Source organism: Pararge aegeria, chromosome 16 (genome assembly GCF_905163445.1).
Source record: "Pararge aegeria chromosome 16, ilParAegt1.1, whole genome shotgun sequence".
In the NCBI taxonomy this organism is placed as follows: domain Eukaryota; kingdom Metazoa; phylum Arthropoda; class Insecta; order Lepidoptera; family Nymphalidae; genus Pararge; species Pararge aegeria.
In genome coordinates this window covers 11260808-11278499 of record NC_053195.1, presented here as the reverse complement: position 1 = coordinate 11278499, position 17692 = coordinate 11260808, and the positions used below count along the sequence as shown (strand labels likewise).

Genomic DNA, 17692 nt, shown 5'->3' with positions numbered 1-17692 from the left:
ACTGGACACTTTTTCAACTTTTCTCCCATATAAGATGACTCTCCTTACCTCTACCCTCCATACCTCTCACGTAGTATTGATTATACACAGATATTTATAAATCTACGGTTTATAAAAAGATCCATAGAGATACGCATCATTCCGGAAGAAGTTTATTCGTTTATTTCATAGTAGCTTTGTAGTAGCAAGCTCAAAGCCAGAGAGATCAAGTTGATAACAATTGACAATACTTGTCAGACTGGATAATATGTTAAATTTCCTGTCAAAGTCAAACGAAAGATGTCAATTGTCATTTTCAATCCTGTTTTCAATTGAATTTACATTGTGCGAGCTAAAATTATTGTTTTGTCAATAATAATTATTATAAATCTAGTGTAAATATATCAACAAAAGGATCATCTCGATCCCTCCTAGCATAGAGCATGTCGTCTTTTCAAGATCGACAGAAAAGTTTATTTAACCACCTGAAAGATGCTGAGGAACAATATAGTTTTTCCAAGACAAATAATGCTGCAGAACAACCAGATTATGGCGTTATTGACAAACGGACCTATAAAAAAGTAAAGCGTGAAATGAAACAGTTTCGTGGTAGAGAAAGTATATATAAAAGGCCAGATGCCAACCTTCGGCAGTGTTTAAGAGCGAGATCAGCTCCAGACTATTTGAAAAATCCACAGAAGTGGCAATACTATTCGTTATCAGATGTTACCCCAGAGCAATTGTCTGATAAAACAAATACAGAAACTGCTTTGGCCTTTATGCGTGAAATGGAAGGTAGAGAAGCTGAAGCTATGCAAGAGCAGGAAACTGAAGTTATCGATGAGACAGGTGCTGTTTTTAAAAAACCAACCTTTAATGTATCGAAAACTATAAAAAAGTTACCTGAAGAACAGAAAAAACCCATATTTGAGAGTAACAGAATAATTATGCCAGAATATGTTGTAGGAATGAGCAAGAAAAAGATAAATAAAATACAGATTAAGAATAAAAACATTAAAGATAATGGAGAAGTCAAAAAAGAATTGAAACTTAATCATTTATATGAACTTGATTGTGATGATGATAATGATGACTGCACCTAATTAAACTGTATTTAAAATAATTTCCTTTTATTGAAAAACTACCAAACCCATCAGAAATCGTGCCAGGTCCAATATGGGTATTTTTTGATTCCATATTACATAAAAAAACAAAAACTGCATAGGGACACTAATCAGCTTGCAGTATGAAATAAACTTACCTGTTCTCATACTAACCAAATATAAAATGACAAAATCATTCAATCAACAGTTGGTTGTTTGGAGAAGTGTGACAAGATTTTTATAAAAGTTTAAATATAAGAAAGTATTATTATTACTATTTAAGTTTTTTTATATAAGTTTGTATTGTGTTCATAAAGAATGTGAGTACCACTTTGGCTCCATTGTACAGTCTCTTAAAGGCAAGGGTTTCATTTGAGTGGAGTAGAGAATGTGAGAACGCCTTTGCGATGGTTAAAAAACAGTTAGTTTCAAGTGATGTATTAGTACACTATTTGATCAACCTGCCTTTAATCCTTACAACTGACGCAAGAAGTGTAGGAATCAGGCACAGACATCAACATCACGATATAAAAAGTAATAAACTTATATAAAAACTCCATGACAAGTTTATTTTAAAGTTGTTTTTTAATCTACGGTCATATTTTTTTTTATTTTGTTTTGATAACTTTTATAATTTATAAGTATTTAAATAAAACATGGTGAAAGAAAATCTCTATTTCATGTTTTAATTTCTTTCAAGCATAACAGTAATGAAAACTTGTTAACCTTAGTTATGGGTTAAATAAATAAATATTATTTATCAATGTTCCTATGCTATGTGTAATATTTACAGAGAACTCTCAACTATCAACTTACCTTGTAAAAGAGATTTTTTTTTTTTTATTTGCATTTGCTTTTCCACTCAAAAGGACATACAGATGTACAATGTAAAATGGCTGTACAGTAGTAATTTTATCTATTAAAAACCGTATATTAAACCTATGATTAAAAACATTATACTTCAGAGGCGATTGACAAATGTAGCTATCCTGTTACAGGATGTTGGATGTAAAATATTATTAACATCATCATCCGTAGCCTATTAACATCCCACTACTGGGCACAGGCCTGTCTAAGAGACAGATTTAGAGCATATACCCATCACGCTGCTCCAATGCTGTATAACTCCTTGAAAATAATGTAGCCTGCACGCGCAGCGTGGATCGCGTGCAGGAACTATATAAACACGTGTAAAAAAAAAACAAAGTGGTATTAAATTACCCGTAACCATTTGAGGCATATAACGAGCAGTTCAAGTGCGTGGTAATGCCATTAGGTAAAAATCAAAGAAAGAAGAAATATATAAAGCTTTATTTATTGCCATAAATGCTTTAACACTGCGATACAATAGCAGATTCAGACTTTATTTCTAAGTTGTCAGATGGAGTTTCAAACTTGTTATCAGCTGCAAAAGCGCTGAGGTCCCTCATCATAGAGTAGGCATCTTCACCATCTGCATAGTACTTTGGTTCTATTTCTAATATCTTGAAGCCAAGTGAATTTGTATAAAGATTCAGAGCGGCTCTGTTGCTTTTTCTTACATGCAGTGATACATATTTGGCCTGAAATAAATTTTATTTTTGTATGGTTAATTAGTTATTATTTACAAAATGAAAACTTAGGGTAGTGGGCAGGGTAATTGTGCCCAGGAGAATTAGGGTGCAAAATCTCAAAGTGTAATTTTATGACAAACAAAAAAGATGTAGAGAGATGCTAGTCAACCTTTCAATGTTAAACTCTATAAAATACTTATGAGCAACAGTTTAAAAAATCGATAATGAAATAGATAATAATTAAGCAAAAATTTGTCCTACTCCACCAAGTTTTTTATTATCATGTAGATGATTACCTAAATTTTGTTCATAACATATTATTTACATAAAATATGAGAAATCAGCTAATATTGCTACTATGTTAATATGTTTTAAAAGTAGATTCATACCTGAAAACATTCCACCATAGCCAATGAAGCTTGATTCATAAGCTTTTGAGCAAGTCCAAGTCGTCGATGGGATCTCTTGACTGCAAGAGAAGTAATGTGTCCATGGCGATTATCTTCACCATCATCCTCCATCTTTGCCAGAACATAGCCTACAAAAAAAAAAAAAATTTAATAAGCCAATTTTTTATTTCATTTAGGATTTTTTAGCACAATCACCATTATTTCCCATGAGGGAGTAATCAATTTTTCATAAGTCACAATTATTACAATTATTATTGATGCAGTTAAATAAGTGGTAACTAGTGTTTTTACCTACACTTAAGAGAAAATCTGAAATTTATATTTTTTTTTGAATGCATACAATAGTTTCTGAACAAACAGGAACTTGCCGCTCTCTGGTAATCTTGGCATGCATGCTGTAGGGCTATTCCATCAGTGCGGAAATTATATATTAATTTCCGCACTGATTGTGCTGATAATTATCAGTCTTATAATAATTGTAGCACAAACTAGTTAGAAACATTGCAGATTCAATTTACTTTTGAATTTTTATAGTATGTTGCAGGTTCAAATCCTTTCAGTTCCCAAATTTTTATACACATTTTCAAATATATTAATCAGATGAGTTTTTCAGTTTAGAAATTTGTGTAGAACAGAATCGGCACCCCAGGCTTTTATTTATTCAATAGTAGATTGTGTAAATATGCATTAAGTACGATTTGTCCAATATACTTAGTTCTGCAGGATCCAGAGGATAATGACTTGTAAATAGTTGCCATCATTTATTTTATTATTTTATCTACTGATAATTTATGACTAACCTACTATGTGTCCTTTTTCATCCTCAGCCACATAGCTGAGCTGCGGCCATGACAAACCATGATAGAAATAATATTTCATTTGATAGTTCTCAGGCAAGCACAGTAAATTGCAATGTTGCATGTTCATAAGGTCACTTGGACGTGCACAGCGAATATTCATTTTGATAATGGTTTGTGATATATTGGTTGTTACAAGTACTATTCTCTTCTAGATTTCCTTTGTTTAGGTTGCCTTATCTCTGACGCTGGTGGGGTGTCTGACATACCACCAAGAAGTTCTCGAACAAATCGAAATTTAGAAAGACAACACTTCCATACGACGTACCAGCCTAGAACAAAGACACAAGACATGAAAATAAAAGAACAGTTCGCGGGTTTCTGAAAATAAATCAGCTTTAAAAATATGAATGTCAAGCACGATGTGGACTACTTACAAAACAATACAAATATTAAAACTAAAAATACACTACATACGAAGGTTATAATAGCCAAAATCACTTCTTTCATGTTAACTAAAAATTGTTTACACAGTAAAATGAACACCAGATTATTGCGGAATGCATTTACCCGAATTATGAAATTATCACATTAGTATGTAGTTAAACATGCAATCTAAATTAAGTAAGTTTATCTACAAACTAGAAAAATTGCAATAATATGCGTGTTACACAGTATCAAGGAATTCCGCCATTTTGAACTTTGATGCACTTGCAACAATTTACTTATTTTGTACCTAATAATTGGAGCAGGAAATACTTTTTCAGCGGTAAATTATTGTATAAATGGTTTTACAATTGAAATAAAATTACCGTCAGTCTGTTTCAAATAACCAAAATTTTTTTTTTTATTGATAACCTAAAAATTTACATTTCCATTAGGTACTCTTGAATTTGACATTTGGTAATTTTTTTGCATCTGTATTATGTAGTTATCTGTAGCAAATACTTTTAATTTCTGTTATGACGCTATTACACCCGCAGTTCAAAAACATTAAAATATAATTTATTTATTTTTGTACAAAAAAAGCCTAGAAATGCTACGAATTTCTTTCAGTTTTCGTAACCCTAAGCGTTTTCGCTTCCGAGTTCCAAGTGTCTCAGCTGAATCACCTACAGTTTTTGTTAGTAAAATCAACAGGTAAAATCCCTTATTGCATTCACAAGTAATTAGTTACTTCGCTACATTTATCTGTGGTCATACGTCTGACAATTGGCTGTACGGTAATATACCTTTGCTTTTTTCCTATGGGATAGAATAATGAAAAAAAATTATGTACACTACATAATACATATCACAGTATAGGTATAAGGTAAAGAGAATTAAAAAGGAAAAAAAAATTGTTAAAACATTTATAATTCTGTTCCCAATACAAACAACTTATTTATTAAATAACTTATTTAAATAACTTATTTTCTGTAAAACGGTAAGTTTTCTGGTCTCGTTAAATTTTTTATGAACGTACCTAAGGAAGGGAAATAAACTTATAAGTAATATAGTTTATATGGTCGATGTAAATACAACAGTTTGAATTGTTTGGTTTTCCTGGACTTCCTGGATGTAAATACTTAATACATCAACATTGCATTATTTAATAAGTATGTGCATCTTTGTTTAATTAAGCCATACCTAGTTGTATTTAAAAAAAATTTAAGAGTTTCTTTGATTGCAGTTAAATTTAGTACAAACTACATAGAGATGGAAGACGATAATCAAGAAGATAGGTCCTCCAGTGTTGCTTAGTAAGTGTTAATTACTTTTTTGACTTTAAAATCTTGCCTTATACCTTAAATTTACCAATTGTACAGAATTTTATTATATCACTTAGAGTAGAGGAGAAATATCAGAGCTTAGCTCAGTCCATCACACTACTTTCATGAAGGTTGACGATGTTATACATGTGAGTGAAAGGCACTTATGGCTTCATATTTTATTTTAGGCCTCCAGGTATTGAACAACTAGATTTTTGTTTTTGTTATTTTATTATTTCTTATTTTTCACAGCCACAGGAGTCCAATCTTCAGAAAAAATGAAGTAAAAGCCTTGGTAGATCAAATCACAAGGCATAAAAGTATAATTTTAAATAAATGCACTAACTCATCAACTAACCAAGCGAAAGAGGAGGCGTGGGAAAAAATATGCAAAGAAATAAACAAACAGGGCTTTGAACATAAGCGAACTGTTGAAGTTTTGAAAACAAAATGGTTAAACCTCAAAAGGGAGGCTAAGAAAGTGGCAAAGAACATAATAGATGCTAATTGCTCAGACATTAATAATGTGCTGGCACAAATTGTGATGATTATTAATGAAAATGAAGCAAACTCAAGTGCCTCTGAAGTTTATCAGGAAGATAAATGTGCTTTAAAATTAAAAGCAATGAATGGTATGTGTTCTGAAGATTTTTCCTTAGTCAACAATCCCTCACAAGTGAAATTACCAGTTTTCAGGACACAAAAAAAAACTAACCATATTTATTAATAATATAAATAATAAATCAAATAATACTAAAACACACTACAACCTTTATTTTTACTATTATAGACAGGTTTATTGAGTGCAAATTTTGTATAACAGTAGAGTGAGTGTTTATTATATCTCGTCAGAACTATTCTAATTTACATGCAAATTATTGTTAGCTAATCAACAGCTGTATGGCTGGGATCTTCACTAAATTTAAAACACACTTGTGCAAAGTACTACTTTTTGGGGAACTATACTAATAAAAAAACAATTTTATTATAATATATATTTAGTTTAGCATGAAGAGCTAATAACAGAATTGTTATTTAGATCTATACCTTAAGAACCCATGTCACTTTCTACAGTATACTTACAAACACCAGAAATTTATGGCTTATTTTTTTGTCAAAGATTAATAAACCACTAAACAATACATATCACATTAACAAAATCAATTTATTTTATCTGATATAAACTATTTTTAGACAGTATTCAAGATGTGTTTTTGTTACTACACAAGTGTTACAAAATGTTTTTTTTTTCAAAATAAATCAAAGATAGGAATTTTGAAAAATATTATAAAGTTGAATACCCACTTCATTAATATACTTTTGCTAGAGTTGTTACTACTGCCACACCCTTGCAATTTCTATGGTGTAATTCATAATGCTATGAATCCAAAATTATTTTATTTCCTCCTAGCTGAAACCATCCACAGTGCAGCTTAGTCTAGTATTTATATAACTAAATTTCTTCCACAATTGTCATTGTTAGTTATGATAATATATTTTTAATGTTTGCAGATATGTTGGAAGAAAGTGATAACAACACATCTCAACCCTGGGATAGCAATGATCAATCTGATGACTCTAATGGTAAGTTAGATATTCTTATTTATCTACACTTTTAGCAATAACAAGTTAGTATGTATTGGATTTAGCTAGGAAGGTTATTGGGGCCAATAAAGTTACTAACTTATGCTCTTCCACATATAATGCCACAGCTCATACAGCCTTATCAAAGAAATCTCTTTAGAATCTAGTTACAAACTATGGTAGAGTCACCACAAACTGACACTAATGCAGCAATTAATAACCTTGGCATTCAAGTGAGATTAAAGTAATGTTTTTATACCTATGCATCAGTGGCGTGCATAGAGGGCATGCACAGGGTATGCAGATGATATAAAATGATGAAAAACTCCAGTATGAGTTATAAAAAACTTAAGGGATAGGCATTGTACGAGTTATAAAAAGCCTACCCTTAAGTATTTATAGCTCGTACTTGAGATTTTGTTCATTTTATATCATCTGCCCTGTGCATACCACCACCTCTATGCATGCCACTTCTATGCATGTATACCTACTTGAAACAGATTCATGTCTGAATGCATATATAATGATTAACATACTCTCTCCACACTCTTCTCATTTTTCAGATGGTGGTGACGATAATAGTAAAAGGTAAGTTAGTAATTTTGCTGTTAGCTAGTGTTTACATTTTTGTGTGATCCAGGGTTGGGACAGAAACAGGTTGCTGTCTTGAAATAACCAGGACTTGATATAAATTGGGAAACAGGCATTGCTTACCATTTTATTAATATTTTTAGAGGCAGCAGATCATTGAACTTTACGCCCTCAGAATGCAGTCTCCTATTAAGGTGCGTCAGAGATGAAAAGGATAATATATTGTTTAAAGGAAAAGGCTGTTCAGGGAGAGCTCTCAAGATTGCTAACTCTGCTTGGGCTAGAGTAAGATATTTATTATCTGCAAATCAAAAAATAATATATACTAGCTGGGCCCATTGTTTCACCTACTTCGTATTCATAAAATTTTAAAATATTTCACATGCAGCCTTAGTAAAAGATTAGCTCGCTAGCAATCGAAGAGTCCTTTGCATATCACACTCTGTATCGTCGAAGTCGAATGGATCTAATGTTACTCGTTTTATGCCCGGTTTCACTAAACCTAGGAAACGCTTAAATCGAATGCCTAAAGATTTGGTTGATGCGTACAGACAAAAACCTTTCACCAACTCTTAGATGATGACTAACGATGTTAGACGCCATCTTAAGTTACGACACCGATTCAGCGGTGCGTACAGAACTCGTAAACTGACACTTAACAGATGATAAATTCGAATTTTTTTTTAATATCCATACGCCTAAGCATTGCCTTGTTTATCGTTAGTGAAAACGGGCATTTGAGTCGCAAATCCAGTTCTTCTGATTTTGGTGTAACAAACGCTTTGTCAAGAGCCCGAGCTGAAGAATTTTAGGTAACATTGAGGTTTAATTGAAAAACATTCATAAGAAACATTTTACTCCGATATTCAAATATTTCGATACTCGAAAATTAATCCTCGATTGCATACTAACAAATGTCGTACTAAAGCTGCTGTAAACATGACCGAGGTGAAACTTGTAACTTAAAATCATTGTAATATTATATTTCACACTTACATTTATTCACTTATTAGCGTAAATACAGAACGACATTTTCTTTCTCTCTAAGCTATATCTTTCTTCTCTCTTCCTGTAATGAAATGTGCATAAACTTCTACTAACTTTCTCGTCCTGTGTCTGGTGGGTCAGCATGACAATTGTGATAAATTGCGACCTAAACTTAGTTTTTTCTTCTTATAATTTTGTTTATCTGTATCTAATTATTTTCCAGATAACGTATAAGTATAACAAACAGAGTAACCTGAAGAGGAGTACAAAAATGTTGCGCACAAAATTTTCCAACATGAAAAGGTTGGCTAACTTTAAAAAATACATTGGTAAAAATATGAAACATGAAAGAGATGAAGAGTCTGTTGAGGTAAGTAACGTTTTTTTAAATTTTTTTTTTACTGTCTTTCTGTTATTTGTTGCTTGTGATTGCTGTTTGATCGTTGGAGTAAGGTATACCAGATAAGATAGCGCATTAACCCTTTACTAATAAACATTGGAACGCGGTTGCATAGTTGCGCAATGTTTTATTTTCGTCTTTCGAATGCTTGAATGAAAACATTGTTTATTTAATCACCAGCTATACGTTTATTAGAAAGGTCCTTAATGTTTAGGTTGGTGGATGCAAGTCGCTGCTGACACCATTTAACGAACCGCGTTGATTTTTCGTTGTGCCTAACATACGGTGCGAGGTTGCCATCCAGCGTGCTGGGACACCGACGTCCATCTGTCCGGCTACTGTGATGGTATATCCTCCAATGTGGACAGAAGACACAACGAGTCACAGGGGACTGTTGTACAAGTGGCATAAGACCAAGGCGTGGGAAAATCCCTGTACTGTGCTCAGTGGCGTGCACAAGGCTTCTTACCAGGGTATATGAAGTGCACGCCACTGACTGTGATGTGCACATCAATTGGTTGAGATTATAATGATGCTGCCGTTTTTACTTACCACTCTGGCAATAAAGAGTAATTTATTTATCTTGTCACTAAAAATAGTAATCAATCAATCAGATTTAAAGTGCCTGTAATTTATATTTCATTTCATCATCATCATCATCATCATCATCATCATCATCAATAGCCCACAAGCGTCCACTGCTGAACATAGGCCTTTCCAAGAGCGCGCCACCACACACGGTCTTCCGCCTTTCTCATCCAGCTGCTTCCAGCCACCTTTTAAGGTCATCTGTCCAGCGAGCTGTCGTCCCAAACTGCGCATACCGATTCGTGGTCTCCACTCCAGAACACGTCTGCCCCACGGCCATCGGTTCTACGACAAACATGATCCGCCCAATGCCACTTCAACTTGCTTATCCTTTGCGCTATGACGGTGGCCTTGGTTCTTCTACGGATTTCGTTGTTGCGAATACTATCCCGAAGAGAGACTCCCAACATAGCTCGCTCCATAGCGCGTTCAGTGGTCAGTTCACTCAGGTCGACTGTCCGTGTCCACGACTCTGCTCCATATGTCATTAAATGTCAAATGTAAATGTCAAAATGTAATGACATTTAATTTATTTTAGATAAAATTCGAGCCGAACGTACAATCTAGCAACTTAGATATGGATAAAGATAATGAGGATTATAATGATATGGACAATGACGTTGACAATGAAGATTTTCCTGAAATGAACATCGACACAAATATACAAAATGATGACAACTCGGATCCACTATGCATGGTTCTTAATGGAGATTCAGGAATAGGTAATCTTTAATCCATATGTGCATCTTTATATAACAAAGTCTTAGAATCTGACTTTTTTAACTTCATATGGTTTTTGAACAAAAGCACAACGCACAAACATGTTTAAATTTTTTTTGTTGGTTTGTCTTTAAGTAGTAAATGTAAAAAGTAATAATAAAAGTAATTATTAGAGTGGCTGCACCTCTTGGATTTTGATACGCAGGTCATCTCTCACAAATGACATATGCTACTTCATGTTCTGAACACCAAAAGTATGGATTTGAAGATTGAGACAGTTTTTAAAGCGTCAAAAATATCTCAATTATAATCTGATTTACCTTTTTTGTACACCTAAATTTAATTTACTGGAATTCATTGTTAGTTTATTTTTTTTTTGAATCTTGTTTGTAACCTATAACTTCTAACTTATATTTTCTGTAATTCCTGATTCCTGATATTTACTTGTAACATACATTTATAACTTGAATGCTTTCAAGGCAAGAGTGAATAGGCATTTTCTAGGCATGTGCGTTTCAAATTAGACCGCATCATTGCTTTTAAAAAAAAAAAAATCATTAATAATTTGTTTCATTACAGAATCAATTAGCCATTCCGGGTCCTATAGTCAATTCGACAGTAAGGAGGTCGTGAAGTTGAAGCTTGAATTGCTGAAGTATCAATTGGAAACTGCGAAAGTAAGCCATAATTAAATATACCATCTTTACTAAATCCCAAAAAAATTTTGGGACATGAACTTAACGGTTTGTTTAATGACGCTACTCAATTTTGAACACTTTTAGTACAAATGAAATTTCCCTTTTAAATTTTATGAAGATTTTAGAGAACGGAACTCATCAACTGACAACATTCATAATTAGTGCAATTGTTTAGCAAACCCTGTACTTTTTATCATCTATATTAGTTATAAATGTAAAAGTATTCTGTTTGTTTGTTACCTATGTGCGGTGCAACCTCAGCACTGATCCGAGGGTTTTACAACATTTAGGTTCCCACCATACACAAATTTAATTGATAACGTTAACTAACTTTCCTTTCAAACCATATTGCCATATCAGCATCAGTCTAGCTCAGGGTTTACCAACCTTTTTAAGTCAGCGGCGCATTTACAAGTTAAGAAATTCGGCCCGGTGCCACCTAGCCAGTTAGCCAATAGATACCTAGGCACTTGTTATTTAGGTAAATAGGTGCAAAAAATGAAACATCTTCACTACTAAAAGCATTATAAAATTTAACAAAACGTTCAATAAAGAATTAATTAAAAATAAAACTACCTCAACAATGGGATTGCTAAGCTTGCTGATCTTCATACAATTTTGCACAAGCTGTGACGTGACACCTCTGCAAAAAAACTATAAAAAAATATTTTTCTATATTTTTTTGAAGAACATCAAGAAGGCCTCGCGGCGCACCCAGTGGCGTGCGAAAGGTTTTAGACCACGGTAGGCATAATTCAGAAACATGGTAGAAAATGGAAAATCCTGCTACTTTACGAGTGAAATATTGTTTTAGGGTAGGCAGTGCTTCTGTGCATGTATGAAGTGCACGCCACTGGGTGCACCTCTGTACTTTTATAGTTTGGAACCCTTGGTCTAGCATGAAAGGGACGTGACGCGACGAGGTGCTCTGCCATGGAAATTAATAAGCTGATGATTATATTTCTCATTTTAGTTGGAAAGACAAAGAATCAAAGCTGCTTACGATGCCGAAAACTCAGAACGAAAATCAAAATCCATAGAGGCATCGCTTCGGTTACGAGCAGCGAGATTAGACGCAGTTGCCTCCGAGTCAAAGCTACCTTCGACACACACCGCGCTCCAATACAGTGATAAAGAAAAACTGGCGGAACAGTACATGAGGCAATTCGAAAACACCTGTAACATTAACAAAAGTGGGAGTGACATTGATTAATTATTTACGATTCGAAAGATTCTTCCTATGGTTTCGTTGTAAAATGATCTCGGAATTTTCACATCGCAAGGTTAGATTTGATTCTGCAGAATGGCTGTCAGACTTCAAAGTGAAGCGAGATTTAATCGTCAAATGGTTGCGGGCGGAAAGCAGACAAAAATAACTATAGTATAACTATGGCAGTTGCCGCTTAGTCAAAAGTACTGTCTATACAATATTGCAATGAATTTATCTAGAGATACCAGCGGCACAATTTATATGGCAATACGAAATGATCTGTAACATTAACTAAAAGTGAGAAAGAAATTGATTTATTAATGTATAATGTAAAATTAATTGATTTTTGTTATAACAATTTTCGTGAAAATTCAGGGTCCAGATTTTTCTCAACATTTACAAGCTAAAATTTGATAGTGAAGTGACATTTGAACGTCAAATGCTTGCGGACGGAAAGCGGACAAAAATCAATATGAATTAAAAAGTCGAGAATAGACGCAATTGCCTCCAAATCAAACACAGTCATCAAGAGAAACTAGCAAGTCGGTGTGAGATTCTTCGTACATCGAATAATATCGATGAATATCGTTGGATTATAGTTCGGCCGTGAAATATTGATAACGATTGCTCTGAACGTTAACAATTGTTTAATTTGACACTGCGAATGAGCTGTCAAATTTCGAACAGCAGGGATTCAAAATTGGCAAACGAATAAAAATCACTATGGTTCAGTGTTCGATGTCACCGCAGCACCGCGTCTCTCGCAGTTGTTGTAGCATGTCTTATAATTCAGAAACAAACTGAAAAGTCACTTTGTTTCTTTATAAATTATTTGTTATTAAAAGCTGTCTAATGGTTTCAGCAGAATAAGAAGCTAATAACCATAGACACATTCTTTTCATTACAAATCGAGCGGATAAATGATGTTTCTTTATCAATAGACTGATTATTATTATTTATTTTTATGTAGAACTATGTTGAAGGTTTAAATTAGTAACATACATTTTTACTCTTAAGGCCCTGTTTCACCACCTGATAAGTGTCAGATAGCTTATTCACATATTTTGTTTTTGTCACTGGAAATAAAGTAAAAATTTGACAGAACTTGTGTTTAGTAAAGGTGAAAGTGGTTGAACAGGCCCTTATAGCATACGTGACGAAAATAAAAGAAGTATTAAATACGAAAATTTTGTATATTTACTTGATTGCGTTTTACAAGATGATTAAATTATAATTCATTAATAAAATTATTAATTTTTAATAATATGCATTTGTACAATTTTCATCTATACCTAACTAAACTACGACATCTAGGTAATATATTACACATTGCTAATGTACAACATGCTTTTTACATTGTTATAACGTATCTACGGCGAACTATTACAATATTTATAAAATACAAAATATTGACACGTACATTGATTAAGCCCTAGTTGTTGAACTATTTGCGAACAATCGAGGTTGAAATGCCTTTTATTTCATATTGGTGCATACATAGTATCCACAATCTTACTTGAGACGCTCGCCCATATACCAAGTACAAATGTAACCTGGGAATTTAATTCCTATAAACTGTATCTGCGCAGCTAACTCGTGACATACTTCAGTATAACAAACTTAGATCGTGCACTCCATACTCAGATTTTCGGAATATAACTTAACTGACAGCTACGTAGTGCCCATCCTTTTAAAGAGGGAAATGGTGTTTATCATAACTGAGCAAGAGACTACCGTTATTTTCTCTTACTCTGCACACATACGTAACCACAGTTTGCGACGAAAAATTAACGTCACAAAATATTCGTGCATTGTTGAAATGCAATAAAGAATCAGGGCTCAGTTTTAAGTACATTTTAATGTTAAAACACTTTTGAAATCATTATCATTGTACTAAATGATGTATGAAACGTCACAAAATGTATTTCGTGCGCAGATACAGTTTTAATGCCGTAGAGATTCAGAGGCCTGCCAGTTATTGTAATAAGAATAAGAATCTCTCTTGACTTTGACCGTATAGGATGTAAACATTCAACGACGATCGTGCGCCAATAATACTATAGGTATAGGGCATTAGTTGACTAATTATAATTCCTCGAAGTAATTAAACCTATCCGACCATATTGGAGATGGGCAAAATTAGAAGACAAGGATATGATAGACTTTTTAAATATCAAAATTGCAGAATCCATGTTTCTGGCTATCACAGCTTTGATCAAATCAGCGGGGGTCTTCCAATTGATCACGCCAAATCTGCAATTTTCATAATATGAAATCTATTTAAAAAATCTTTAGACATTTACGCCAGGTGTAGGTATAACCGTAGAAAGAATGAAGAAATTGATCTATACTGCATATATACTCTGGGTCAAATTTCGGTTGACAAATCCTAAACTAAACTAAGGTGGTACCCGAAAATAGTGCCATATTTTTGAAAATGAAACACTGGTAATACCATGGCACTAGTCTTAAGGCATATATATTCACGGCATATTTCTCTCCTACTCTCAGATAACGCACTATTAACGTGACGGATAGTCGTAGCTATTAAACGTTCTCGGAGGTCCTATCCTAAGCAAAAGCAGAAAAGCAGCTAAAACATTGCATCTTTAACATAAGGGCAAAAGGATATAATAAGCCTTTTTTCTAAGCGCAGTTGATGCTTAAATCCTTCACGCAAGTTAGCAAAATAAAATAAGTTGATAACTTAAGAAAAGTGCCACCTTTTCCTATAGAGAACACTGGTAAAAAGTTTTAACCACGTTTAAGCCCGCTATCCACACAACTGCGCGCCGACAGCGCGCGATTACTGTGACTTAGATTGTTAAGACAATCTATGGCGCATCAATCGCGCGTTGTAGGCAGTAGGTAGATGTTGAAAATTGTGACGCGTAATTACAAATGCGTGACCAAACCGCAAATCAACGTATCTGAGTCTGTAGATATATCGATACAAACATGAGTGAATTTGTGGGCGTCTGTAAAGGTTTCCTAGCAACGACTATATCTTGTTTGCAATGCCTGAATTGAAAGGCTCTTTAACCAATATTAATAAACCGACGTAGAGATAAGAACAGGTACTCAAGTATCAGTTAATACTGAACACTGAACTGGATCCTCAGTGAAAGCTGATTACGATGTGTATGAAAACGCAAAAGCTCCACTCTAGTTACAATACTGGAAAAAAGTTGGTCACTAGATGGCGCTGTTTCGACAAGGCAGAAAAACGCACGCTAGGCAGGTATTCTGTTGGTAGCTCGATGTCGATTTATTAATACGGGCCTTAAGAAATGAAACTTAAAGTTAAGTTTAGATTCTGTTTAACCGAAATAAATTGAAACAAAGTTGAAAGTGAGATGGTATCCATTCTATTATACACTCTCACAAATCTCTGAACAAAACTAAATTGCCATATATTTAAAAAGACTGCTATCCTTTCTTACGGAAAACATTGTGGGAGCACTATTTATGGTATTTACTTAAATGTCGTCAATTTAGTTCCGTTAAGAGATTTTGCACTGTTAGAATCGCGACCATATTTCACTCGACTTATACAATCAGAGATTGTCATACCGTCGATTTAACGTGTCTAAACAAATAAAAATTCTTAGCATTTACCTCAACCACTCGTAACTCCATAATTCTGCTAATAGCATAATTCTGACGCTTCTTGCTCCTCGATATTTCATTTAGACCTAACATTTATTGCAACTTTTAAATAAGTATATATTATAGCAGGTATAGATGAGGCCCTAATTTAGTATTTTCTGTTTCTTTGATTGCCCTAAATGCATTGAACCTTAGATCCATTGATGGGTCATATATAACCATAATTGAGCCGCATAGCTAACTAATAAAATCAGTCATGACATTTTGCACGAGTTAACTTAACAATAATAATTGTCACATATTTAAGCAAAACGAGCATAAAATTTTATTGTATTTTCCTATTACTACTGTTCAAGGAACATTCGATTCGCAGCGACCAAATTTTTCTAATCTTATTTCATGGTAGCATCACAACATTGGAAAGTTGATTATGTAAAACGGTCATCATCGTAAAATTACGCGACTTAACGATATAACAGACATACAAATGGTATTTACAAGCATATTTTGTAACGTTTACACATATTCAAGTTAATAAAGACTGTCGTCGCAATAAATTTATACGCTACCTTTATAATACTTGTTACAATTGAAATATTGTATAAAACTGGACGGACAACTCAACTCACTACAGCAAATGAGCATCCAGCTTAAAACTTGCGTGTATAAATTCAAAAAACCATTCCAAATTAAACTAACGGCAGCCTTCGTTTTATTGTATAATATAAAATGTTAATATTAATAGAAACTTTGTTTAGTGTATTCGTTCTATTGGCAGTCTACGTTTATATAATGTGCGTGTTACAAATGGGTTGTCTTTGGTAATTAATGTTTGTGTTATGGAGGTGTACCGGCCCCCAATCCAATCGGTCATATAAATTAGTGTCCAGCACGTTTTCACAATCAATATTCAAAACAGTATACACAACATATAAATCTAGCCATCACTTTAAGTACACAGAATTATCGGTCCCAAATCTAGCAGCAACAAACCAAAACGATAGATAACGGCTCCAGTAAACATTCAATAAATCTATTTTTTCCCAACTTTCTCGGCGATTCATACTCTAATGTCTGCCAAACCATAAGGACCATTCATGCATTATCCTATTTGCTCTTGATTCGCAGAGTTTGTGTAGAACCACATTCCACAAAATTTGTGCATGCAACCCCTATTATTTGTCGGGCTGCTTCACTTTCAGCTAAGCGAACTATCACAGCTTTTCAACTCAGCTATGTCATAAATACAGCTTATAACACGGGAAGCGATGGCGAACCGATGGTGTGTGGAGCGAGGGGAGTCAATGGTGTTAGAGGAGTTGCAGTCGACGACGGTGGAACAGTTGTGCCAGGTGTAGAGTCCTGAGGAGGTTCTGCCGCTCTTATAAGAGCCCTTCGCAACTCCTGGGCTCTTGATGCGAGTGTTCGTGCAGATTCGGCCATTTCCGCGACAGCACTCGCGCATGGGAACTGCAGTGCAGCCGCTTTCGTTTTCGCAACCGTTGCAGCAAGTGCGTCTGATAATGCATCGGAACAGCGAAGTATCTTCGCTTTGAGACCGGCGTGTTGTGCGCTCCTGTAAATAAACAACTTGTTAGAACTAAGTATGGTATGTACCCTTAGGATAACGTTTAGATGCTCCCTGAATCCCGACTGCTTTTCGAGTATCGAAAGACTAACATAAATACTGGTATTATATTACTATTATACTG

General features: G+C 34.1%; 4 protein-coding genes across 11 annotated transcripts in view; 2 read left to right on the top strand and 2 right to left on the bottom strand.

The window, feature by feature from the left end:
- The first annotated feature begins 232 nt into the window (after window positions 1–232).
- Window positions 233–1639, top strand: LOC120630721 (protein TSSC4). Its single transcript, XM_039900009.1, has one exon. The coding sequence runs from the start codon at window positions 423–425 to the stop codon at window positions 1080–1082; it is 660 nt and encodes a 219-aa protein (XP_039755943.1). The 5' UTR covers window positions 233–422; the 3' UTR covers window positions 1083–1639.
- Window positions 1640–2378: 739 nt separating this feature from the next.
- Window positions 2379–4713, bottom strand: LOC120630670 (N-alpha-acetyltransferase 10). 5 transcript variants are annotated; one of them, XM_039899938.1, is made up of 4 exons: window positions 4655–4713; window positions 3846–4174; window positions 3025–3173; window positions 2379–2644 (listed from the first exon to the last, which is right to left on the bottom strand). In XM_039899938.1, the coding sequence occupies exons 2-4, from the start codon at window positions 4003–4005 to the stop codon at window positions 2414–2416; spliced, it is 540 nt and encodes a 179-aa protein (XP_039755872.1). In that variant the 5' UTR covers window positions 4006–4174; window positions 4655–4713; the 3' UTR covers window positions 2379–2413. The 5 variants fall into 5 exon arrangements, with proteins under 5 accessions (XP_039755872.1, XP_039755871.1, XP_039755874.1 ...); XM_039899937.1 differs by having other exon boundaries at window positions 4579–4681; XM_039899940.1 differs by lacking the exon at window positions 4655–4713 and adding an exon at window positions 4514–4648.
- A 529-nt stretch (window positions 4714–5242) lies between these two features.
- Window positions 5243–13558, top strand: LOC120630210 (protein SQS1-like). Its single transcript, XM_039899347.1, has 10 exons — window positions 5243–5268; window positions 5515–5584; window positions 5846–6225; window positions 7106–7177; window positions 7741–7765; window positions 7912–8053; window positions 8979–9125; window positions 10282–10465; window positions 11043–11140; window positions 12135–13558. Exons 2-10 carry the CDS (start codon window positions 5541–5543, stop codon window positions 12372–12374), a joined length of 1332 nt encoding a protein of 443 aa, XP_039755281.1. The 5' UTR covers window positions 5243–5268; window positions 5515–5540; the 3' UTR covers window positions 12375–13558.
- LOC120630209 (breast cancer anti-estrogen resistance protein 1) overlaps window positions 13546–17692 on the bottom strand; it is a 127748-nt gene continuing 123601 nt past the window's right edge. For all 4 annotated transcript variants that reach the window (XM_039899344.1, XM_039899345.1, XM_039899343.1 and 1 more), the window contains exon 9: window positions 13546–17556. In XM_039899344.1, the coding sequence (XP_039755278.1) occupies window positions 17232–17556 (325 nt within the window). In that variant the 3' untranslated portion in view covers window positions 13546–17231. The remainder of the gene's footprint in view (window positions 17557–17692) is intronic.

What these genes read in the sequence shown, in the direction of transcription:
- LOC120630721 (XM_039900009.1), top strand. Translation starts at nt 423, where the DNA reads ATGTCGTCTTTTCAAGATCGACAGAAAAGTTTATTTAACCACCTGAAA.
- LOC120630670 (XM_039899938.1), bottom strand. Translation starts at nt 4,005, where the DNA reads ATGAATATTCGCTGTGCACGTCCAAGTGACCTTATGAACATGCAACAT. An exon ending in TGAAAAAGGACACATAGTAG is followed by an intron (nt 3,174 to 3,845) that starts GTTAGTCATAAA and finishes TTTTTTTTGTAG; the next exon opens with GCTATGTTCTGGCAAAGATG. An exon ending in CTATGGTGGAATGTTTTCAG is followed by an intron (nt 2,645 to 3,024) that starts GTATGAATCTAC and finishes AATTTATTTCAG; the next exon opens with GCCAAATATGTATCACTGCA.
- LOC120630210 (XM_039899347.1), top strand. Translation starts at nt 5,541, where the DNA reads ATGGAAGACGATAATCAAGAAGATAGGTCCTCCAGTGTTGCTTA. An exon ending in AAAATTAAAAGCAATGAATG is followed by an intron (nt 6,226 to 7,105) that starts GTATGTGTTCTG and finishes TAATGTTTGCAG; the next exon opens with ATATGTTGGAAGAAAGTGAT. An exon ending in TCAATCTGATGACTCTAATG is followed by an intron (nt 7,178 to 7,740) that starts GTAAGTTAGATA and finishes CTCATTTTTCAG; the next exon opens with ATGGTGGTGACGATAATAGT.